The sequence below is a fragment of the Panthera onca genome, chromosome A1 (assembly GCF_046562875.1).
Source record: "Panthera onca isolate mPanOnc1 chromosome A1, mPanOnc1 haplotype 2, whole genome shotgun sequence".
NCBI lineage: Eukaryota > Metazoa > Chordata > Mammalia > Carnivora > Felidae > Panthera > Panthera onca.
Genome location: NC_138339.1, coordinates 239150782 through 239174373, shown reverse-complemented (window position 1 = coordinate 239174373; position 23592 = coordinate 239150782). Strand labels below are relative to the sequence as shown.

General features: G+C 47.4%; 1 protein-coding gene across 2 annotated transcripts in view; it reads right to left on the bottom strand.

Moving 5' to 3' along the window:
• CRYL1 (crystallin lambda 1) overlaps positions 1-23592 on the bottom strand; it is a 132024-nt gene that overhangs the window by 16577 nt on the left and 91855 nt on the right. For both annotated transcript variants that reach the window (XM_078448804.2, XM_078448844.2), the window contains 2 exons: positions 15912-16073; positions 8575-8769 (listed from right to left, as the gene is read on the bottom strand). In XM_078448804.2, coding sequence (XP_078304930.1) covers positions 8575-8769; positions 15912-16073 — 357 coding nt within the window. The remainder of the gene's footprint in view (positions 1-8574; positions 8770-15911; positions 16074-23592) is intronic.

The following is a 23592-nucleotide window of genomic DNA, read 5'->3' as shown; positions in this document are numbered from 1 at the left end:
CAAGAAAACGACAGTTGTGACAGATCCGTGACCGCCTTTGGGAAAACTTTACAGGGTACAAGAGGTAAGAGAAAGCCAAGAGAGCTGTTCAATGTCTTTGGGTGACGAGCTTGCTGCCACAGAGAGGCTCTGGAAGGCAAAAAGATAGGCCAGGAGGCCACAGGGACAGTGGACCCAGGGCGTGCGAATGAGGTGGAAAGGTGAGCGTGCTTCAGGTGCTGGAGGGGTGGGAGACCGTTCCTTCAGCCTCATCAATACCGAGGTCTGGGCTCTATTCGCAAGAGGTCGAACAAAAATGCAGAAATGGCAGAAAAATGTCTTAAGAAAAAGTTCTGCTGGGCAAATTTTGCCCTGGTGAGAAAGTTAAAAGAAATGCACAGAACAGGCCACGCTGCGGAAGGGAAGCTGGAGGACCCCATGCACGCTGTGCCTGAAGCCGAGTGGATGAGCACAAAAGAAGGAAGGACAATGTGAGGCAGGCGAGGGCATGGCAAGACCCAGGGCAGGACGGGAAATGAGAGGGAACCTTCCTGTGTGAGGCCAGGAGACCAGCCCAAGGCTGGATGCTGAAGGGAGGCCCAGGCCAGGAATGAACTAGGCGGAGAGAGGTGGTGTCACTTCTGGAAGGACACGAGGCCCAGGGCAGGAGGCAGAAGTTCCCGGACCCCACACTCAGCCAATAGGACTGCTGCAGGCCGGTTCCTTTCAACCACAAGGAGGTTCAGTCAGACTCTTTATCCATTATCTCTTTAATTTAAAAAAAAACTAAAATTTTCAGTTTGAATTTTAAAACACCTACGATGTAGAAAGCCCTACGGTTGAGGGTGCGGCACAGAGGGCAGAACCCTGGGTCTTTCTGGGCTCCTTCAGTTTCCCTTTGCATGACCGCCTTCTACGTGACTCTTCTTGCCAGGTACATAGGCAGATGTCGTCAATGTCTGAACCGTAATATTTTGCTCAATCAAGCCTCAGCTTTTTCCTGCTGGACACATTCCAGGTGAGCTGTAGCCTGGAGCAGTCCACAGCATTTCCAACACCTTCCCCCCGCAGAAAAATCGCTCACACAACCCCACCTTCCAACTGCCTGGAAGCGACTGCTTTGAACATGCTTTCTCTTGTCAAGCCTCTCAAGCCACAAGACTACGGTTGCCTTTCCTGGTCCCAGAGCCTGTGGAACAAGTGACAGCCTGATTCTGCTCTCTTTTCTTCTTTTCGGCCTTACTTCCCTGTCTTGTACCGCTTTTCTTCCAGAGAGAAGGCTGAGGGATTGGCAGGGAATGAACATACTTGGTCACGGGGGGACATTTATGGAAAAGAGCCATCAGTGAAACTACGGGTGTCCCCAGGCTGCCAAGAAACTATAGGCCACGGATATATGGCTTCCCACGCAGAATGCTGGACGTGTGGGAAGTAAAGTTCCTGAGAATTAATGTGAACTTGGAGAACGGAACCTACACTAATACTGGTCTATAAAAGGAGAGCAGAAATCCGATGACTGGCCACTTCCCCATGATCACAGCACATGTGAGACATGTACGAGGTAGTTATAGTAGAACACTTATGATCTGGGGCCATCTTCCCCCATTAGTTCCCCTGTGTGTCTCTCATTCCATAGAAAAAGCTTGCTGTACGTTCTCCACGAAGCAGTTCACGACAAGGCAGGCTGCTTGTTCAGCTGGCCGACAACACAAGACCAGGAGCACAGGTCACGGGTGCACCTGATTTGCAAACACCAGGATGCTGCTCAATTCAGTGTCACTCCTGGAGAGACATGCCTCTGTTCACACAGGCCCACGACTAATAAGAGGAAAACCTGGCCACAGTCTGCATCCCTGCTCCGGAAATCAAAAGGCTACAGGACGGTGCAGATGCTACGTGTGTGGCCAGCACAAGGATGACTCCGTCTGGACATCCATGCCTGAGCCACAGGGAAGGCCGGCTTCGATCTGGAATGACGACTTCCAACTCCCAGGCAGTCACGGCCCAGCATTCTTTCCTTCCGATGTGTGTGTGTTTTCATTAAAAGTGAATTAAATCCTTTTCTTAAGTTGACTTTCACATAACTTCTGGGATAACCAGAGGTATTCACTGTCACAAAACTAGGACTGGAAATCATAACTTATAAAGTGACCAGGTGACAGTCTCTCCACTAAGCAGAAGCTGCATGTTTATCTACCGTGAGCCTGAGTCAGATATAGAGCATCAGACACAGAAAAACACGGAAGGAGAAAAGACAAATAAAAACGACAGCAGAATACACTATTTCTCTCTAAAATTAAGACTGCATCAACTGAAAGTTAAATTAGTATTTAATGTTCTGTTAAGGAAGAAAAATGCCGCCCATAAAACTAAGATGTTAAAATGTAAACATCTTAAGATAAAAAGTTCATCTTAAAACAGATGAAATACAACCCATCAAGACTGTGAGGCCAGGGTCTCCCTGGGAGGGAGCGACAGCTTCTCCGACTTTGGGCAGCTTACGAAGGTCTGCAGAGTTTATTAAAATACAGAGTCTGGTTCTGCAGGTCCGGAGTGGGATCTCAGATGGTGTATTCCTAACAGGCTCCCGGGTGAGGCCCTGCTGCCTTCCGGGAGCCCCACTTGTGTAGCCAGGATGTGAGTTTTTCAGCTCAGAGCTAACACACTGGTGGCAGCTGTGGCGTCCAAAAAAATTACACCGGATTCAGGGAATCAGAAAACTCTGTCATCGTTACTGTCACAACAACCCATAGCACTTACTAAACCATTACCATATGCTAGGCATGTTCTAAGCCCTTTACATACATAACCCCATCCAATCCTCATCACGTCCTGATGAGAAACAGATTCACTTACAGGTGCAGACACTGAAGCACAGAAGTGACACAGCTGTGAATCCCCACCAGACTGCGGAATGTGGATCAAATCACCTAACCTCTTGAGCCAGTGTCTTAATCTGTAAGGGCAAAAATAACAATGCACCTCTCATCATTTTAAGATGGGATGATCTGAAAATATCTGTAAACCATGAAGAATATACAGGAAAGTGCTTTGTAAACTTTTAAATACCATACAAACTGAAGTCACTGATGAGTAAATGATCCTCAGGGGTTCGCTGTACTGACTCCTAATTCCTGTGTTAGAGTCTCAATAATTAAATTCCACAGAAAACCCTCAATGCGTTTATCACAAAAAGTTTCCTCTGTTAATTTTACTACATGAGATCTGAGATATACTTTATTAACTGAACAATTCTTCATAACAGGAATTAGATTCAGATCCCATAAACTACACCTACCTGGCAAGAAAACAAGAACTGAATTTTTGCAGCCCAGTGCATGAGGAACAGAAATTCAGCCTCACGATTACATTGCTCAGAAGCGTGAATAAAACCCAAGATAAGCAATTTCCAAAGCTCATTACCAACACATTCCAACAGGCTGAGAATCTGCTGATGGCTTCGTGATTCACTCCAGCTCACCTCCACCTACCCTACCTGGATGGGGCAAGAATTTATGGGCAGTACAAGCTCAGCTATTGTCTGGGAGAGGGTTTATCATCACAACACAACTTCCTTTATTGTGATATTAGCTTAAGAGTATTGACTTGAACTCACATTCCTGGCCAACAGGATCTTGTCCCCCAGTGACCTAATCTTGGGCTACTAGACTATAGCCGGATTTGTCCTTCTGGCAGTTCCAAGCCTACGAGGGCTGCTCCCCCCCAATTCTGAGCCAAACTGGAAGGGGAAGAATGGGGTGGGCGTCTGTGAGACAATACAACAGAACCCAGCAACCTTGTTCCCTTATATACCTCGCTCCCATCTTGCTCCCAGACAGCCCTTGTCCTTGCCGAGCATACATGGCTGTGTGGGGACAGACAAAATCACAGGCGATGACAGGACAGTATGTCATGATCTAGGCTGCCGTGAAGACAAGGTGTGTCTTATTCCCAGCACTTTCTCTTTCTGACCTGGAAATGGTGCCTGCAGCTCCTCTCCCCCTTCTCGAATGGACAGGCCTCCACAGGAGCCTCCCTTACCTTTTTCTGCCCCACCTTTCTTAGAATTTCTCCTCCATGCTCGGCTACAAGTAGTAAAATATGCCCTCCAGTTGGTGAATGAAACTGAAAACGGGAACACTATAAAGAAAATCCACGAAACAAAAAGTGGCTTCTTCAAAATAATCAGTAAAATTAACAAAGCTCTAGCAAGACTGACAAGGATACAAAGAGAGTGGACACAGATGCCCCACATCAGGAACAAGACCAGGCATATCACTACAGACCCTGCCAACAACTTTATGCTCACGAACTCAACAACTCAGAAGAAACGGAACAATTTCTTAAAAACCACAAACCACCAAACTCAACCAAGATGAAACAGACAGCCTGAATGGTTCTTATAACCATTAAAGAAGCTGAACTTGTAATTAAAAACCTCCTGGAGGGATGCCTTGGTGGCTCAGTCAGTTGAGCGCCCGTCTCTTAATTTTGTCTCAGGTCACAATCCCAGGGTCGTGGGATCGAGCCTGGCATCAGGTTCCAAGCTCAGTGTGAAGCCTGCTTGAGATTCTCTCTCTCCCCGCACTCTTGCAAGTACAGTAAATAAATAAATAAACAAACAAATAAATAAATAATAAATAAATAAATAAAAACCTCCTGGAAAAGAGGTTTTTCTCCAGGCCCAGGTGGTTTCACTGGAGAATTCTACCAAACATTTAAAGAATTAACAAAATGTTATAATCTCTTCCAGAAAAGAGACGGAGAGAAAACTTCCCATTTTATGCATTATTACCTTGTTATCTAATAAAGTGTTACCTTGATATCAAGTAAAATAGAGAGAAAAAGGAAAACTACAAACTAATGTTTCCTCTGAACTTAGATGCAACAAAACATAACCAAACTGACCCCAGCAACGTCTAGAAAGAATTACACACCTAGTGGTATTTATTCTAGGTCTGCAAGGCTGGTCCAACATGGGAAAATCGACCGATGTAACCTACCAGGTCGACAAAATTAGCAAGTGGCGGAACAGCACCCTTCTGCTCCCCTGACATCCACATTAAGGCACCGCCATGGCTAAGTGGAAATGCGAGCCATCCTTCTGGCCAGGTGCCCTGCCTGTCCCACTCTAGCTCACACCCCCACTTGTGGGTAGGACCCCTGGAAATTCACACTTGGATCTGACTTGTGCAGAGCTGTTGACACACAGACAACAAGGAACAGTATTCCTCGACCCGCCCGCTGACGCAGCACCCCGGAAGCCAGGACGGCAGCATCCGGGCCCACGTCTACGCAAGGCGTCCTAGTGCTCTGCAGCCAAGTCACCTTACAGCTCTCGGACCTAAAGCAACCAGCCCTAGCTCTGCCAAATTTCAACTCGCTCTGCGAATGCAGAAGGCACGAGACTGAAGCAGCCATAGTGTCCTTGAATAAGGCGGCCCTGCTCGTCTGCGCTCACTGTGTTCGCTACCAGAAGGCTGGGGCCCCGGCCCACGTGTGAAACCCACTCCCGGGAGAGAACGTCTTTGAAAGAAAAACTCTGCAAGGCCTTTGGATCTTTCGAACTTAAAATGTATAAAAATCTCCAGTTTTCACTGTAACATTTCCCCAATTGATCTGCTTTTTATACCAAAGTTGCCCTTAAATGTTTTGAAGTACACTTGGAACACCCTAAAATCTAAATTCAAGTTCAACTGGCTCTGACGTGGTGAGTCAAAGGGGCGTCATTTGGCCCCAGCCCTGACGGGGCCCAGCACACGCGTGCAGATTTGCACAGGTGAAGGTGGGGCTCGGGAGGGGTTTGCTCGCCTTGTCTGCCCCTCAGGATCTTAGGTGGAAACAGACCACAGGCGGCACAGGTTTTCTTTCAAGAAATTCATGTGATCAAGTCAAGACTACTCAGACCACCCCACCTAATGGGCACAAATATTGATCCACTAATCCCAGGAGGAGGCAGGAAAAACGTGCCTTTTGTATGTCTGCTGGGGTGCACCGTTGAGAACCCAGCAGAGGATCCCGTGGCTGCTTATGTGGCCGGGGGGGGGAGTTCTCTCACGGCATGGCTCTGACTCTGCTAAGCCCAGAGCCTAAGGAAAGCAGGGCTCCTGCGGGGTGTTCAGAGCCCACGACCGTGGCTCCTCTGCCCTCAGAAGTAACTACTTCAGGAGTGGACGCACGGCCGGTGTGCTACTGGCACTCCCACGTGTGGGAGGCCGACAAAGTAGCGGTCTCTGGGCGGCAACGGTTAAGAGCAGGTACAACACGGGCGACCCCACCCCCTCGGATGTTCCCTCTTCGAGCCCCTGTCCCACACCTGGACCACTTCACCTGTCACCACAGAGCTCAGGGATGCCCGTCACCCTATTCACAACCTGGAGAGAGGGACCTATAGTTTCTAGACCTCCCTTAATTCTGTCTGCAAATCATCTTTATTTTCTAAAACGGACTGATCTCCTAGACATTCACCAAGGAAAATTCTTGAGGTTCTATTTACACTTTGTCATGTCTGTAGCCCCTTGGCAATTTGTCACAAACTCTATCCTGCTGGATTGTAGCCCATGGTGCCTCGTGGAGACTCCAGGTAGGTGAGTGCCACTGCAGCCAACGACAGACACAAGCGGGACTCTCCGGCATGAGACCCAAGAGTGAGAACGTTCCTGCAAGTCGGTAACATGATCACGCCCAGTCTGCCATCAGCCGCCAGAGACGGGACAATCTAAAGGAGGGCAGACGAAATGAGGCGGTACAGCGGCCACATTCAGTAACTCCTCCAGCCCTCCCTCCGCGTCTGGCCAGTAAAGGGGAGAACTGGAATCCTCCACGGCTCCTCCAAGGGGAGCGCTGCAACCCTCCACCGGCCTGCCAGACTTGGGAGCTTCCCAACCACCCCCGGTTCTGCTTTGGGGTCAACACAGAGAGGATCCTGTGTGTGTGACTCCCACCTAATTCCTCTGCCCCAGAACCTCCAGGTTTTCCCTTGAGCTGGCTCACACCCTTCTGACTGGAGAAAGCAAGATTCAGCTCAGGGCTTTTCTTTACCCCCTTGGGCCTACGTTACTTTACAAAAAAGGCAAAAACTGCCTTAAAACCTCTCTGTGTTTCACTGTAACACTGAACTTTTCTGGTGGTCTACTGAAGTTTCCAGACAAGAGGAAATAATGTAAAAACAGCTCCGAGGAAGTGCTTTCAGTTCAGTGTGTCTTTAAATATTCTACTACTGATACTCAAAGAACATTCTACAATTATTAGGAAGTTAAAACTACGAACTTAACAGTGAAAATCCCAACAAGGACACAGAATTGCAGCTACTGTGTGGCAACTGGACACGGCAGTCAGGACAGATGATGAATCTAACAGGGACGGGGCAGAATGCAGGAGGGTCACATACATCACGCGCTGGGCTGCTAAAATACAATGCCCACAGGCCGGCCCCCTTGTTCCCGTGTCAGGCTGGGATTGGCGGGCTCCCATAGGAGCTCTGGGCCTATTCCAGGAACAGACAACTCAGCCCAAGCTTCATTCCCCTTGCCTTGTATACCCGGATAGACCCTCGCTCGCTCCACCATGTCTCTGCAACATGAGTGTGGACAGTGTTGTTCACCCATGTAGAAGCTGAGGAAGCATCAACAAGCAAGTGGATGGAAAACAGACAGTCTGAGCCCAAGACCCCTGGACTCTTCACTGCAAGTCCTGGGGCTGCTCCAAGGTCTATCCTGCCTGGAACCAGGTCCTTCATACAAATGTAGAAGCGAGGTGTAGAGCTTTGTACAAACGTATGCAGCGAGGTGATTTCTAAAATCACACGTAAAATCTTTTGGGGCATCTGTCTTTTGGGGCATCTGGGTGGCTTAGTCGGTTAAGCGTCTGACTTTGACTCAGGCCATAATCTCGCAGTCCGTGAGTTCAAGCCCTGCATCAGGCTCTGTGCTGACAGCTCAGAGCCAGGAGCCTGCTTTGGATTCTGTGTCTCCCTCTCTCTCTGCCCCCTCCCCTGCTCACACTCTGTCTCTCTCTCAAAAATAAACATTAAAAAAATTAAAAATAAATAAATAAAGTCACATGTAAAATCTTTTAATGAAAGGACAGGGTTAAGTGTGTGTGCATAACTTCCTATTTATATTTAAGATAAGCATAGCACTAACAAGTCTAAGGATTACCCATTGTTTCTTCCTCAAGCTCTTGAAATAAACTGGGTTCCTTTAGAGGATACAAGTTTACTCAAAATTTAGTTTTTCCCTCTTGAAAAATTGTAACACTGGGGGAAAACCTGACCCTGTGAGAAAATGCAGTATTGCCACACAGAGATAATTATGTGGTAATGATACGAAAGGGCAGGAAGCAGAGAAGTCTATCATCAGGTGTGAATATCAAATGACTTACTGTAACAGAGGAATCTCTGAAACATACAATGAACTGCCACATTACGTTTTATTTTCCTTGCCTGTTGACTGAACCTGAGAGAAGAGCTTGCCCTCAGTCCCCAGAACAGAACAGGCAGGACTGAGCGCTGACTTTCCCACCCCGCCATGCGGCCCCAGGACGTGCGGCTACCCTTCCCCTCCAACAGCCAGAGGCTGGAAGCGGCCCACGCACCTCCACCAGCCGCCAGGCCTCGCTGATGACGGCATACTGGAGGCGATTCAGGACAAAGCCATCCATCTCCTTCAAGACTCTGACTGGGGACTGTCCGATCTTCCGCATCAGGGCGTGGGTTCTGTCCACCGTCGCAGGGGCCGTCTCTGGGTGTGGGACCAGCTCAACCAATGGCACGTAATATGGTGGATTTACCTTACGAGAGAGACAGGAGGGGAGAAGAGTCAGGAGACAGCCCTGGAGCCGGGGTGCTGTTCTGGCAGACTGCTTGCCTATCCTGAACGGTCAGATGGTACAGATTTGTCTGGGGAAGGGCCACTTTAGATTCAGCATCTGATGACAAGAAACTTGAAATATAAAGTAGTCCACAAAGGAGGGAAAGAAAAAACCTGAGCACAAAAATCTGTGTGTTTCATTTATTGAAAAATCATAACTAGCATATGAGGTTGAAATTTGGAGGTGCAGATGACCATCCTATACTTTCAGGGCTAATCTCCAGACCCCTGGCCTCCCCCAGCATTTCTCAGCTACCCGCTGTCTAGACTTCATGGGCTTTCGCCTAGCCCCAGCCCTCCTCCAGACCCACCTTCCAAAACCCTCACTGCGGGGTCTTGCTATTCACTGTGTCAGGGTTAAAAATTGAGAGCATCTTCCCAAAACTTGGTATTTCCTTAACGTGTCCATGTTGAGCCCCAAACGTGTCCCACCAATCAAATCTCACCTACACAGAGGTCACGCAGCATCAGAACACTACCGCAGCCTTGACGTCGTGACACGGCCTAAGGTGGGAAGGGCTGGTCCACGATGAGTGGGCCCAGATGGAAATGCCTGCCTAGCCCAGCATTTACACTTTGTGCTCTGGGTTTCTTGGTTTATTTTTTTATTTTTGTCTTTTGTTTGTTTCTTCGTTTGAGAAACTGTTCTTGAAGAGTCCCAAAGAGGATTATCCTCGGTCCAAAGAAAAGGCTGCTTCGTAGAACCAGATTAACCTCACCATTAAAAGCCAAATGCACTGCAGTAAACTGTATGCCAAATACTTTTAAGTAATTTTTCCCCAATATATAGAGGAAAATTGATAGAATCTTACAGTCACTAAATAACTACAAGAAGCATCTTTTTTTTTTCTTTTTTAAAGTAGGCTCCATACCCAAGATCAAGACCTGAGCTGAGATCAAGAGTCAGATGCTTAACTGACTGAGCCACCAGGAAGTCCAAGAAGCATCCATTTTAAAATGACTTCTATAGGGGCGCCTGGGTGGCTCAGTGGGTTGAGCGTCCGACTTCGGCTCAGGTCATGATCTCACGGTCCGTGAGTTCGAGCCCCGCGTCGGGCTCTGTGCTGACAGCTCAGAGCCTGGAGCCTGCTTCCGATTATGTGTCTCCCTCTCTCTCTGACCCTCCCCCATTCATGCTCTGTCTCTCTCTGTCTCAAAAATAAATAAACGTTAAAAAAAAAAAATTAAAAAAAATAAATAAATAAATAAAATGACTTCTACAGGGGTGCCTGGGTGGCTCAGTCGGTTAAGCATCCCAACTTCGGCTCAGGTCATGATCTCACGGTTCATGAGTTCAAGCCCCATGTTGGGCTCTGTGCTGACCGCTCAGAGCCTGGAGCCTACTTCTGACTCTGTGTCTCCCTCTCTCTCTGCCCCTCCCCTGCTCACACTGTTTCTGTGTGTGTGTGTGTCTCAAATAAACCTTTTTTAAAAATTTAAAAATACATACATACATACATACAATGACTTCTACAGAAAAGGGAAAGAAAACCTTCCTTCTCCTAGGACTCTGCTTAGGAGGGGCCTCTGGTCCACAAACAGCTTAGCTTCGGAGGTTCCCTGTGCTCTCGGCCTGCCCTGGTCACACTCAGCCCTCTTAGAAAGCAAAAGAGGACGGCATCTGTTTTCAGATAAATAAATTATAAATCAGTGCCTCAACTGAATCACTTGTCTCCTGCCTATGATCATCGAGCTCATAAAAATGTCTAACTTCTGGCCTTTTCGAAGATCAGAATTATAAGAACTGGAAGCCTGTCTACTTAGATGGATTTTATCTTCCTGTAAGACGAAGACCGTCTTTGGGGCTTGGGGTCTTTCGATGCCGCAAGCCTCACGGGCGGCACAATCCCAGACCGAGACACCGGCTACAGAGGATCTGCACGCACAACGTGCTCCCCGGCCCGCGTCCTCCCTAAGTGGCAGTTCTCCCAGCTGCCACCGCTGGCCTCCCTCTGTGCCCACTCCCAGGTTCTGGGCAGAGCTGGGTGGCTCCCAGGGCGTCTCCCCCACCCCAAACCCCGAGATCTCACTTGGAGCTCGCCCCCCATTCCAGGCTGTATCTGTAATTGTGCACCAGACACACTCCTAGGACACCTAACGAGCAGACACTCGACCTGTCACGAATCAAACTCCCGTCCCTCCCGCCCCCACACAGGGTCCTCTTCCTGGCGCCCCATCTTGGCGAGAACACCATCACCCCAACACCCAACGCCCAAGTCAGCACCGTGAGGAGTATCCTCAGTGCCCGCCTCTCCCTGGCCCGCCCCACTTCCCATCGGTGATCCTGTCAGTTCTATTCACGTCTCCGGAAAAACCCATTCCTGCCACCGCACACGCACACTTGGCTCCGGCCGTCGCCTCCCGCTCAGATGCCGGCACTCTCCTCCCTGGCCTCTCTCTCCAGGTCCATCCTCTCGCCACCGCCAGGGTGAGCCTTTGTCAGGCAGGGCCCTGTCAGATCCAGAGGCAGAAGGGAGAACGAGGCTGCCGGGCCGGAGAGCTGCTGCTCCCTGGGGGCGGAGTTTCAGCTTCCCAAGAAAGACTTCTGCGGATGGAGTTCTGTGCGAGGGCTGCATGGCCGTGTGAACGTGCTCACTGCCGCTGAACCGTACACAGTTTCAAGCCTTACACGTGTTTCATCACAATTAACGTTTTTTTAAAACTTAAAAACAGGATGCCGACTGCACCACCCCCAGCTCAAAGCCCTGCAGGACCCTGATTCCCCAGCACCCGCGGAAACCCAGCTGCACGGTCCAGCTCTTCGTGCTTCCTGAAACAGGCCGCGTTCACGCTTTGTGTCCACGCGCTCGAGCCAGGCAGCTGCTGGGAGAGGACCTCCCGGGGCCTGAGGGCCCGCAGGGGGTGGTTCTTGCCACGGCACCTCAGTCCTGTGACAGGGACACTGATGCCAACTGCAGGCTGGGAGAGGGACGGGACAATCAGGTGGAGAGATGAGAGGAGGGAGGACGGAGGAGGGACGGGAGGGGCCACGGAAATAAGCAAAGAAGCGACTCTCTCAAAAGGAAAGGAACGGCTGTGTTCCCCGGAACGCCTGGGCCTTCCGGGATCGGGGTCTGTGAGTTAGACTGAGAATCACGCCTTGAAGAAATGGGAAAAACAAAACAAACGAGGGGAAAAGGAGGCAGTGTCTCTAAAGGTTACAGGAGCCGGTCCACGGGCTCTCCAGAGCGGGCAGCGCTGTGCCGGAGGCACGACGGAGGGCCTGGCCGGTGAGGCTCTTTGAGAGCTCAGGTGGGGCCGGGCGGTACGAGGGGGGCATTCTCCATTCACCTCGTGAAAAGCCTGCCCAGAACCTGGACCAGAGCCTGGGAGGCATGTGATCGCGGAGATAGCACAGCGCGCCCAACACAGAGGCTTCGTTTATTTTCTCTGCAGCAGATGAAACAGAGTTAAACTCAGAGGAAAGGCAGCCGGCCCCTTCTCCCAGACGACAGCTGCGGCGATCTGCAATTCATTGGCACAGCTCCGCGGAGGGGGCACTCCCGACCAGGCGAACTCCTCTTCTTTACAAGAGGAGTGGAAGTAAAAATGAAGGAGCGGCTTGCTTACAGCAGGCCGAGAGGCCTAATCCCCCACCATGTTGATAATTTTCAGAGTAAAGTCCTTCATGAGTGACAGCCCATCCCACCCCACCTTCCTGAACCCTCCACAGACAGAGGGGGGAAGGCTGCCCCTCTGACGGGCAGCAGCTGACAATCTGAAACGGGCACCGCCTACACACGCACACACATACGCTCTCCAGAAACAGCAAGCTCCGGGACGGACGTTCAAATTACCACCAACACGAGGGCAAGTGGTTCCGGGGTCAGGCGGGAGAGTGAGTAACAAAGGTGGCAAGCGTAGGCAAGGTGCTCAGATGGGAACATTCTGGGCACCTTATGTGAGCAGTGCCCGGTTTAATTCCAGGCTGTGTTATAGCTCCGTGGCTGACAAGTAACCAACGTGGGAGATGAGTAGACGAGTGTTCAGGACCTGTCTCCACTCAACACTGGAATCCCTGAGCCATGTGCATGCTTCCCAGGCAGCCTCATCCACAGAGCATCCATAAGAGGGGCGCCAGGAGCATCCGATGGGCTAAAGCAGCCCCCACCAGCTCCATGGGACCACCACGTCCCCAACTGAAGTAAGGCTGTAAAGTGTGGCTGAAACCGTTTTGACTGATTGCTAACATAGATCCAGGCACCAAGAGAGACTGCGACCAAACTCAACTTTGAGATCATCATCAGCGAACGTCTCCCAGCCACCAGATGCCCATTCCTGAGCCCCTCTACACTCCCTCAGGGAGATGAGGCAGACAAGGAAACGCAACATAAGAAACATTTGAGAGGGAGAATGTCAGGGACACATTAACACCCCTCTTCCTGAGCCCGTCGCCTCCTGGCTCTAGTCTATGAAGCCCACCTGAAAATCCCAAACTACCTGTGTGCTGAGAGAACACGCCCACCCCGTAGTGACCTCCGCTCACCCCCCAGTGCTCAGATGACCCAGAGCTCCTCCCCACCCCCCACCCCCACCCCCAGCGAGACAACATGTGTTTGCCCAAAAGACAACACGTGATGTCGAAACTCGCTGGCTGCCGGCTCTTCTATGGAGGGCTGGAGGCGGCAATCTTTCGCAACTGCTGACTATCCACTCTCGCCACAGCCTTTCAGAGGCACGAAGAAGGGGCTTCCTTTTCCTTTGTCCTATTTCCTGTCTGGGCAAAGAACTGTGGGTGCCTGGGGCAGGATGTTGAGGCGGTGGCGTGCGAGCCGATGCTCCGGGCCGAAGGGAAACAAGCTCCTCAGAGACCATAAATGGTTCTGGAATATTTGGGACTGCCCGTCCAGGTTGGGTTGAATTGTTCAGCACGCCTTTTCCCCACCTGAGCTCAGTGGAATCATCTGGGCAGGAGATCGGTGGGCAATATCAGCGCAGGAGAAAGAAAGGATAAAATTCCAAAGACGGCCGGCTTGGGTGATTGCATTTGCTTAAATTAATGTTGGCTTAGGTATAAAATGATTTCCAAAAGTAAGAAGAGATTAATTTGTGAAATAAGGTCTGGACTTACTTTGGTTATGCTATTTGACCTTGATTAAAGAAGTAAAAGCGAGCAATCCTAAAATGGTATGAGAAATATCATTACTCAACAGTGAGTGGCTGAACTACTAGTCAGAGGTACTTGTTAGGTGTGACAGGAAAGTGAAGGAGGTGTGGTCTCATCCATCAGGTAGTTCAAAATTAAGAGACATGGGTAAAAGTCTTGATAAAGGACTTAGGAGGCATTTTCTAAACAATCTGACTTAGCTGTTTTTCCTTTTTTTCCCACCTGACTTAGAAGTACAATTACTGGCTAGAAGTTGGAAGTTTCCAAGCAAGATTAACAATCTAATCAACAGTTTACAGTTTCTAGGAGTCCTTTTTACGGACATGTAAATGTCATAAAAGCAAATACATGTCATGTTTTGTGGCACTTGGTAACTGGATGCTTCAACTAAGGTCCCTCTTGGTGCTAATTTCCCATATCTGAGTGGTAGCTAAACATGACTGGTTTTCTTCTATATTCTGTGGGTCTGAGTCTCCATATTTTACGACCACTCTCCACTTTCCCTTGTACTTCAGTAGGAGGATATCCGGACATCCAGAACCGTACAGTCATGTGAATGGTGGTCCAAGCCGTCCCCCCTGTCAGCACGCAGAACCCAGGAGGCATCTCTGACCTGCCCTTTTTCCTCACCTCCCTGAGCAAGCCCCTTAGCCTCCCCACCCCCACACTCTAAGCTACTCTTTCTCAGCAGGAGGACTTTCCCTGCTCTCAGTCTAGGACCCTCAGCCTCACCACGGCCCTGGTGGCTCATACTAGGAATCCTGCCCCAGTTCTGTGGAGTAGCTGTCCCCCTCTCTGAGCCATCTTCAATATAGAAGGAACCTTCTGATCACCCTCCAAAGGCAGCACTTCCACCACATCGCAGGGTTGCCCTGTGTCTAAACCAGTCCCATTTCTTCGGAGTAACGCTCATGATTTTGTATAACCCAACCATTCCCAAGTCTTCTGGCTCTTTCCTCCTGCTCCCCAAGTACGTGAGGTGCGTGTGTCTTTCCGATCAGGCTGGCCTCCTCACAGTTCTGCATGCCCCGTGCTTGCTCTTGGCCAAGGGTCTCTGTTTATCTTCTTTCCCACCCTCACACTCTCTCCTCCCTGGTCAGCCCAGATCCTGCCCAGCCTGGCCCTGGCTCCTCCACGCAGCCCTTCCCCAGCCTTCACCTCTGATGGCCTGCTGGTGCTGAGGGTGTGGCCATCGTCATCTACTATCACATTTATTATGGCTGGAGCTAAGTTAGCTTTTCTGTCCTAACAAGCTGTCCCCAGTTTCCCAAGGTCACACTGAGCTCACAGCTGTTACTCAACCTTGGATCTCCTGATTCTCCTTTCCTCACATTAATACATTAATCTCAAAAAGACTTACTGAGTGCTTGCACGACAACTTGTACTCACTGTCCAACAGGCCTCATCATGCCCCCCCACTGTGTAAGTCTGCCCAGTTAATTACAACAGAGGGGTGCAAGGGAACACAAAAAAGGGGTAGGAGGCTTAAAGTCAACCTACTGAACCAGAATCTCAGGAGCAGGACCAAGAATTTGCATTTTAGTAAAACTGATCCTACTCCGAATTGTGTTGAGGAAACCACACGGCGCAGTAAAATGGCTACAAAATCCTACTAAAAATGACTCCCTGACAGTAGGATTATTTGGTTAGTACTCTCTCTCTTCAGCTAGACAGTGAGTTACGTAGGTGAGGGAGACAGCGTGGATTCTATCCCATCGTGCGTCAGGTACACAGATACAATTCAAGACATTTTTGGATAAAATTCTCTTTAAAACTGCCGGGATTGCACAACTCTCTAAATATGCTGAATCACATTAAATTATCCAGCTTTAATTGTGTGGCATGCGAATTACACCTCAATAAAGCAGCTACAAAATACTAGCGGATTAGCCAAGGCGTACCGCCCCGGAAAACCGGAATGAGAGGCCACCGTGCTGGCGGGTAGAGGCACTCACAGGATGGGCCACGAGGCACTGCTGCACGTGTGCGAGGCCAGCAAACAACTGGGAAGGCAGGAGGCAAGAGGTGGAGCTGCTTAAGACAACTTGGTCATCGATGATTTGATCTAACTGAGCAAAAATCTTCTTCTTCAGCTCCAGGTTTTCTGGAACACATTCCTGAAAAGAACATATTCAAATTACTATGGATGATACTGCACTCAGGCCTCAAGCAAAGCAGCTCGTGTCTGATTCATTCCTAAAAAAAAAAAAAAAAAAAAAAAAAAAAAAAATCAATGAACCAATTAGAAAACTACCAGCAATATTTAAGAGCAAACCAAAAAGCCGCTGAAGAACATGGCAAGTCTCCGGAAACTGGGGGGAGTGTATGTGGGAGCTGAACTTTCTAGCTTTGCATAGGCCTGAAAACTCGCAGGATAAAAAAGTCTGCCGAGCACATGGGGGTTGACTCCACGACAGAACACAGAACAGCACCTCCAGAGAGGCGCTACAAACATCCACAGCAGTCATCACCACTTATTTCCCCCATCTGTTCTGACCATCAGAGCAACTTATCTTCAAGGAAAAATCTTATCTTCGTGAAACGAACAAACACGTTACATCCATAATTCCCGAAGAGCTTCTTGAGAATTCATTTCTAATTGGAAATCCTTTTGAAAAGGACCTTTGTTTCTACAAATCTAAAATTACTTTAATGGGGTGTGGGAGGAGGACAGAGGAGCAAATTTGGATTAAGTACTGCAGATAACACCACTCTGAAATCCTAATCGTGCACAGAGCCGGGTGGAGTGAGAGGGCATTCTCAAACAGCCAAGTGTGGGGCCACAGGCCTGTTCCTGGAAACACGGCGGATACCGCCCTGCTGCGGATGGAAGCGGAAGGGGAGAGGACACTCGGGCTGCTCCAACCCCTTCCCTCCTGCCACCGACTCCTCTGGGAAATCACACAGCGGTCGCTCCTGCCCAAGACGGGTCCCAGCTTACCCGGAGGCCATAGGCCCTGCAGGGGAGGCATCAAGAACTCCCAAGGTTCCCTGGAGAATTTATAGGACAATGGCCCCAGTATGGTCTGGTAACCATCAGCATCAGAATAAACTGGGTGCTTGTTAAAAATGCAAATTCTCAGGCCCTCGTGAGGGTAGGGTCCTGATATTTGCATTTTATTTTTTTTTTTCAACGTTGTTTTTTTTTTTTTTTTTTTTTTTTATTTATTTTTGGGACAGAGAGAGACAGAGCATGAACAGGGGAGGGGCAGAGAGAGAGGGAGACACAGAATCGGAAACAGGCTCCAGGCTCCGAGCCATCAGCCCAGAGCCTGACGCGGGGCTCGAACTCACGGACCGCGAGATCTTGACCTGGCTGAAGTCGGACACTTAACCGACTACGCCACCCAGGCGCCCCTGATATTTCATTTTAATCAAACATTCTGATGATTTTTGTTCCTGCTGAAGTCTGAGACCCACTACTCGGGGTGTAGGTCTTCTGTACTCTCAGTGTGGCACGCTACCAAACACACCCTCAAGACTCTCCAGTCCGATGTCAGAGTTCTGTCCTCCCCTCCTCCCCGAGCTATGCAGGGACCCACCAAGGATGCCCTGATTAGTGTAGCGGCATCGTGGCAGCAGAAACGGTATAAACACCAGCAGACGACCAGAGGTGCGTGAAGGCAAATGTGCAATGCTGAAGGGCCACTGGTAATTATATGAGAATCACCCCTCAAAAATAAAGGTTTTCAGGTCTGATTTAATAATATTGAATCATTAATCATGAAATCTAATAGTATATTGAAATCAGCTGTGTAAATATTATGACCCGAATTCTGTTTCTGTAATCATCTACAAAGTTTAAAAAGTTTTACTCTGAGGGTAGGGAGTCAACATTGTGTTTGTTTATACTTTTAAAAAATATAATCAAACCATGTGAAATTTTTATTAAGAACAAAAGGTCATATAAGCGCCACATCTCAAAGACAAGGGAAAAAATGGAGTCATTTAAGAACTGTAAAGCCCATTGTATTAAATCCCCTTATCACAAAGGGGAAAAAAGCTACAGTAGCTGGCTGGTTGTATTGAGTAATTCCTGGATCAGTTAAGTCTGCAAGTTGGGTTAAGTTTAAATGGAGCCTTGTAGTAAAGCCAGAGACTAAGAATGATGCAGATACTGTTTAAGCTAATAAAAGAGTCCTTGTGAACAGCCTTATTGTGAGTCTGTCACACAGATTCGCCCCTGAAATGCTATGCCTTCTTCAGATCGTCTGATTATCAAAGAGGCAAGAAAACTTGAACCAGAGGAAACCCAAACCTGCTACAATTATGTAAGGGTTTTTAACGGCACATTTGCTTGAAGTTTTGTTGTTGTTGATGAGGATAGCAACAACTGTGTTCAATTTGCTGGGCCAGGGTTACACTGCCACTGTCCATGTCAAGCCTTGAGTTCATTTCCTTGCTATTCATTGGGGAGCCGATACTCCTTGCCTGAGAAAGAGTATGAAACGCTATTAATCAGGATTAATCATCACTTGTGGTTGACTGCAAAGCTAAGAGAGGCAACGGTCATTCTCTTTGCCCTAAAGGGGCTGGGAGGAAGGGCAGAGAAAAGTCCCAAACAATGAGACAACTGAGAACCCAGCTGCAATGCTGCCTCACTCTCTCTAAACTATAGCAATGTGACCAGGTGAGAATCCAGCCTTGCCTTCTGAACTCAGTGGTGTTTTTCAGGGGTCCTTTCTAGAGAAAATGGGAAGTGTTAGCAAACATTCTATCACTATTCAAAGTAATGAGCTTGACTTTGCTTAATTACACTCTGACAGCATTTTGGAAGCAATGATTATTATGTTTGTGTTTTGTTTGTTTTGAAGCGGGAGGGAGACACAACACATAATAAATGATATTCTCACGCACAACACATAATAAATGATATTGTCGCACAACCACCACTATGCTCAGGTTTCAACAAACAAAACAAAACTCTGGGGACAAGTAAAGAGAGCACAGTGTAACTTCCCAAGAATCACAACCTTTCCTGGTACATCAGAAGTTTACTCATCTCAGGAAGTATCAAATAGTTAAAAAGTGAGGTTAAGTTTAAACACTCCTTTTTCCCTTGTCTTCTTGAAAGCAAGAAACTGAATGTTGGTATTATTATAGGCATAACTTTTAATTCTCTCTAACTTACTTATATTTTAAATTTTTTTTTTTTAACGTTTATTTATTTTTGAGACAGAGAGAGACAGAGCATGAACGGGGGAGAGTCAGAGAGAGGGAGACACAGAATCTGAAACAGGCTCCAGGCTCTGAGCTGTCAGCACAGAGCCCGATGCGGGGCTTGAACTCACTGACCGCGAGATCATGACCTGAGCCGAAGTCGGCCGCTTAACCGACTGAGCCACCCAGGCGCCCCATAACTTACTTATATTTTAAAGGACAAATCATGTATAGACTTTGGTGTTTTGTGATTAGTCAGAGTTACCTGTGACAGCATTCAACTCATTAGGAATGTTCTAGAAAGGCAACACGGCCATGGCAAGTCAGAGCATTGGATAATTCCCAGGCAAAGGGAGTCCTACCTAGGAACTCACTTCCGAAGTTTACTCACTCGCTGTGCAACAATACACATCTTCCAAAACAAATATTTTCATGGGGAAAATGAAATTTCATTAATTTTTTTAAAAAAATCAGTTCAGGCATTTTAGATAGGCGTCCTGTTGCTAGAAAATCTACATTTGTTAATGCAAAACATTTGGAAGCAATCTTCAATGTGCCTTCCAGAAAGAGAGCAAAACTAGATTAGAAGACTTTAGTACTCAAAATATTTTACATGCAAAGAAGTCCTCTTAGCCAATTGTAGGGGAAGGACATGGCAAGAAAAAGGTGAGCTAAAACCTCACTTCAATCATGGCAGAAGGAAATTCTCTCTCAAACTAAAGACGGAAGTGATCCACATTATAAAATCTGTTAGCACTAATTGTATCTTGTCAAGTTTTATTGCCACAGGCCATAAACTGCACTAAGCCCGAACCAGAGGCTCGTTTTTTTCCTTGAAATAAAAATAAAAAACATTTTTAAAGCATATTACAAATACTAAACAGAGTTCCATGATAATCTGGAACAAATTGTATCCACTCTAGAGAGACCTTTCCAAAGTAAAAACCAGTGTAGGCCACAGATTTAGGAACATTACTTCCTGGGGATTAGGTGTTAAGGTTACCTGCATTGTTTGCTTTACATCTGTTTTTTTTTTTTTTTAATTTTTTTTTTTAACGTTTATTTATTTTTGAGACAGAGAGAGACAGAGCATGAACGGGGGAGGGTCAGAGAGAGGGAGACACAGAATCTGAAACAGGCTCCAGGCTCTGAGCTGTCAGCACAGAGCCCGACGCGGGGCTCGAACTCACAGAGTGAGAGATCATGACCTGAGCCGAAGTCGGACGCTTAACCAACTGAGCCACCCAGGCGCCCCTACATCTGTTTATTTTTGAGAGACAGAGAGTGAGAGACAGACTGCAAGCAGGGGAGGGGCAGAGAGAGAGGAGACACAGAACGGGAAGCAGGCTCCAGGCTCCGAGCTGTCGGCACAGAGCCCGACCCGGGGCTCGAACCCACGAGACGTGAGATCATGACCTGAGCCCAAGTCAGAAGCTTTCCCCACTGAGCCACCCAGGCACTCCTGTTGTTTGCTTTAAACAGCAGCCCTTTCTACGGGTAACCACAGGGGACGGAGAAGAGGCTGAAATGGCACCTGCACCACTTGCTGTCCCGATGATGAGTCTATTCCCACCCTGATTCCAAGGTTATTTCTGGGACCTTTTATGAAATCATTTATTTAGAATTGGGTTAGAATGCCTGCCAGGAAAAAATTACAATTAAAATTATTTTTTTTAAGCCTGCAATTAGCAGACAGTGCATTTCTAATAGTTCTCATGAGGAAGACTTGGGATTTTTAATACAAAGTGCTGGGAAGAGCATGAAACACAAAACTGGAGAAGGATTAAAGCAAGGCATGGGCATGAATTTTTAAGACAAATAAAAAACAAGTAAGTTGATATGAAGGCTATCACATCAATCACTGAGACCATTTGTTACCAGGGAGGACTGTGTTTGAATTCCAGGTGACAAATTCGAGAAGACTACGTGTATTACCTTTTTACATGACTTTCTTTTTGCCTCTGTGTCAGACGCATGTGTAAGCATTTCCACCAGTGATCTCTCTTTATAAAGCAGCACTTCTCAAAGCAGCCGAGGACAGGGAGAGGTCTATTTGTGAGGTTTGGGGGCAGGGGGGAAACACAGAAATTTAAACACAATGCTTTTGCTAATAATAATTGGACTATGTATTTTTAGCCCAAACCCTTTGTTATCGCAATGAGTGAAACAACAAATTGCACTCAACATATTTTGTTGGATGACAACCATTGTTTTATGAAAACATTCTTATTTTTGAAAACTCAGGTTTTATAGTACCATAAACTAGTTTCATTTGCAACCACGTATATGTTTGACTATAAAATAATTTTATAGTACTCTCAACGGGAACAGCATCATCAAGGCAACAGCTATCCATATTTTGACTCCATCTGTCCAGAGGATAAACCAAAAAGTCAAAATTTGTAGGTGTAATTAAAACAGTTCTTATTTATCCTTCAAATCTTTTTTAATAAAAGAAAGCCCAAAATATTAACAAGCCAAGCATCCAATTTAAGAAGCCGAAATAGAACACAATTAATCCAAAGAAAAATTAAAAGATAATAGCAGAACATAGCAGAAACCAATAAAATAGAATATAAGGCAAATATAGAGAATGAATACCACCATTAGGTCTTTAAAAAGACTCCTAGCATTGGGGAGCCTGCGTGGCTCAGTTGGTTGAGCATCTGACTTCAGCTCAGGTCACGATCTCATGGTTCGTGGGTTCAAACCCTATGTCGGGCTCTCTGCTGTCAGCATGGAGCCTGCTTCGGATCCTCTGTCCCCCCTTCTCTTTCTGTCCCTCCCCCACTTGTGCTCTCTCAAAAATCAATAAACATTAAAAAAAGAAAAATATTAAAAGAAAAGGAAATGGCTACATTTAAACAAACATCAATACTGTAAAACAGAATTGAAAGCAAAAAAGCAAGAGTTTTTTTCAGTTTATTGCTGTATTCCCAGCTCCAAGAACAATGTGTGACAAATAGCAGGTATTCAGGAAACATTTGTTGAACTGATAAATTAACTAACGAAAACTTCTGTGACATAGTAGTCAATTTCATACAATGCCTCCCCAAGCTCACTGAATACATATATTATCATTACATTATTTTAGAGGAAATGTCTAAAGGCTGAAGGAACAAACATCAGGTACCTCCCTGCCTTCTGGCAGCCGATGTGGCAATCCTAGACATTTCTGGACCTACACGTTCAAAACAGACGCCTATCTGCCATGGACTAAAACCCTGTCCTCTTTTACTAAGCACTTTTTCTGACTGAGGAAAATACTCCATTGAAAGTCCGGGCAGTGTTTCCCTGTCCTTCTTCCCCAATTTCTGCAACAGCATGAAGCCCTGAGGGTGAACGGCTCTGTCTCCTTTCAGTATAACATGTGATGGATGGACTCTCAGCTACTGCAACGTGTTGCATGTTGCATAAGCGGATGCTGCTGCTGCTAATGCCCCGCCCGTTACTCAGCTACGAGTCATGTTGCTAATCCCACGGATAGTACTCCATGGTAAAAACAACCTCCAGTATTTTTTTAATTTTTCATTTTTTTTTTTTAATTAGAGAGAGAGAGAGCACAAGCAGGGAAGAGGGGCAGAGGAAGAGGGGTGGGGAGAACGAGAGCGAGTGAAAGCGAGAGAGAAGAGAGAGAGAATCTTAAGCAGGCTCCACGCTTAGCACAGAGTCCGATGTGGGGCTCGACCCCCTTAGCCTGGGATCACGACCTGAGCCGAAATCAAGAGTTGGACGCTCAACCAACTGAGCCACCCAGACACCCCTCTAGAATTTTTTTTAGTAGAAAAAATTCTGTCACCGGTATCTAGTGCAATGACTCCCATTTAATTTACAGTATAAATCTTAACATTATGCCACATCCCACAGAAGCTCCTCTTGGTATAGGTATTGTGTACTGGTCTTCTGGAATCTTGAAGAAGGCTATTACACAAAGTGGATCAATTGAGGGAACCTTGAGAAGATGGAAGTCGAACACTGGCTGACAAGTTACTAAATGTTGGCATTAACATCTGAATTAAAAGACATTTCTGACGAGGAACTAGTTTATGCAAGGAACTTTCCCACTCAGAATAAGATATAGTCCCTGCTTTTCAAGAAGCACATGTTTTAAGAAGCAGATAAAAAGACAGACACCCACGGGGCACCTGGGTGGCTCAGCCAGCGGTGACTCTTGGTTTCAGCTCAGGTCACGATCTCACAGTTTCATGGGTTCTAGCCCCATGTCGGGCTCCACTCTGACGGCACCACTGAGACTGCTTGGGATTCTTTCTCTCCACCTCTGTCTGTGTCCCTCCCCCACTCGCGCTGTCTTGGTCTCTCTCAAAAAAATAAACTAAAAAAAAATAGATATCCATGCAAGTAGCTACAACAGAGCAGATAATACGCACTGTAACAAAAGTAAGCAAAATGACGATACGGCACCAAGCCAGAAGGCCACACCCACCTGGTCAGACTTGAGGATTACAGATACTACTG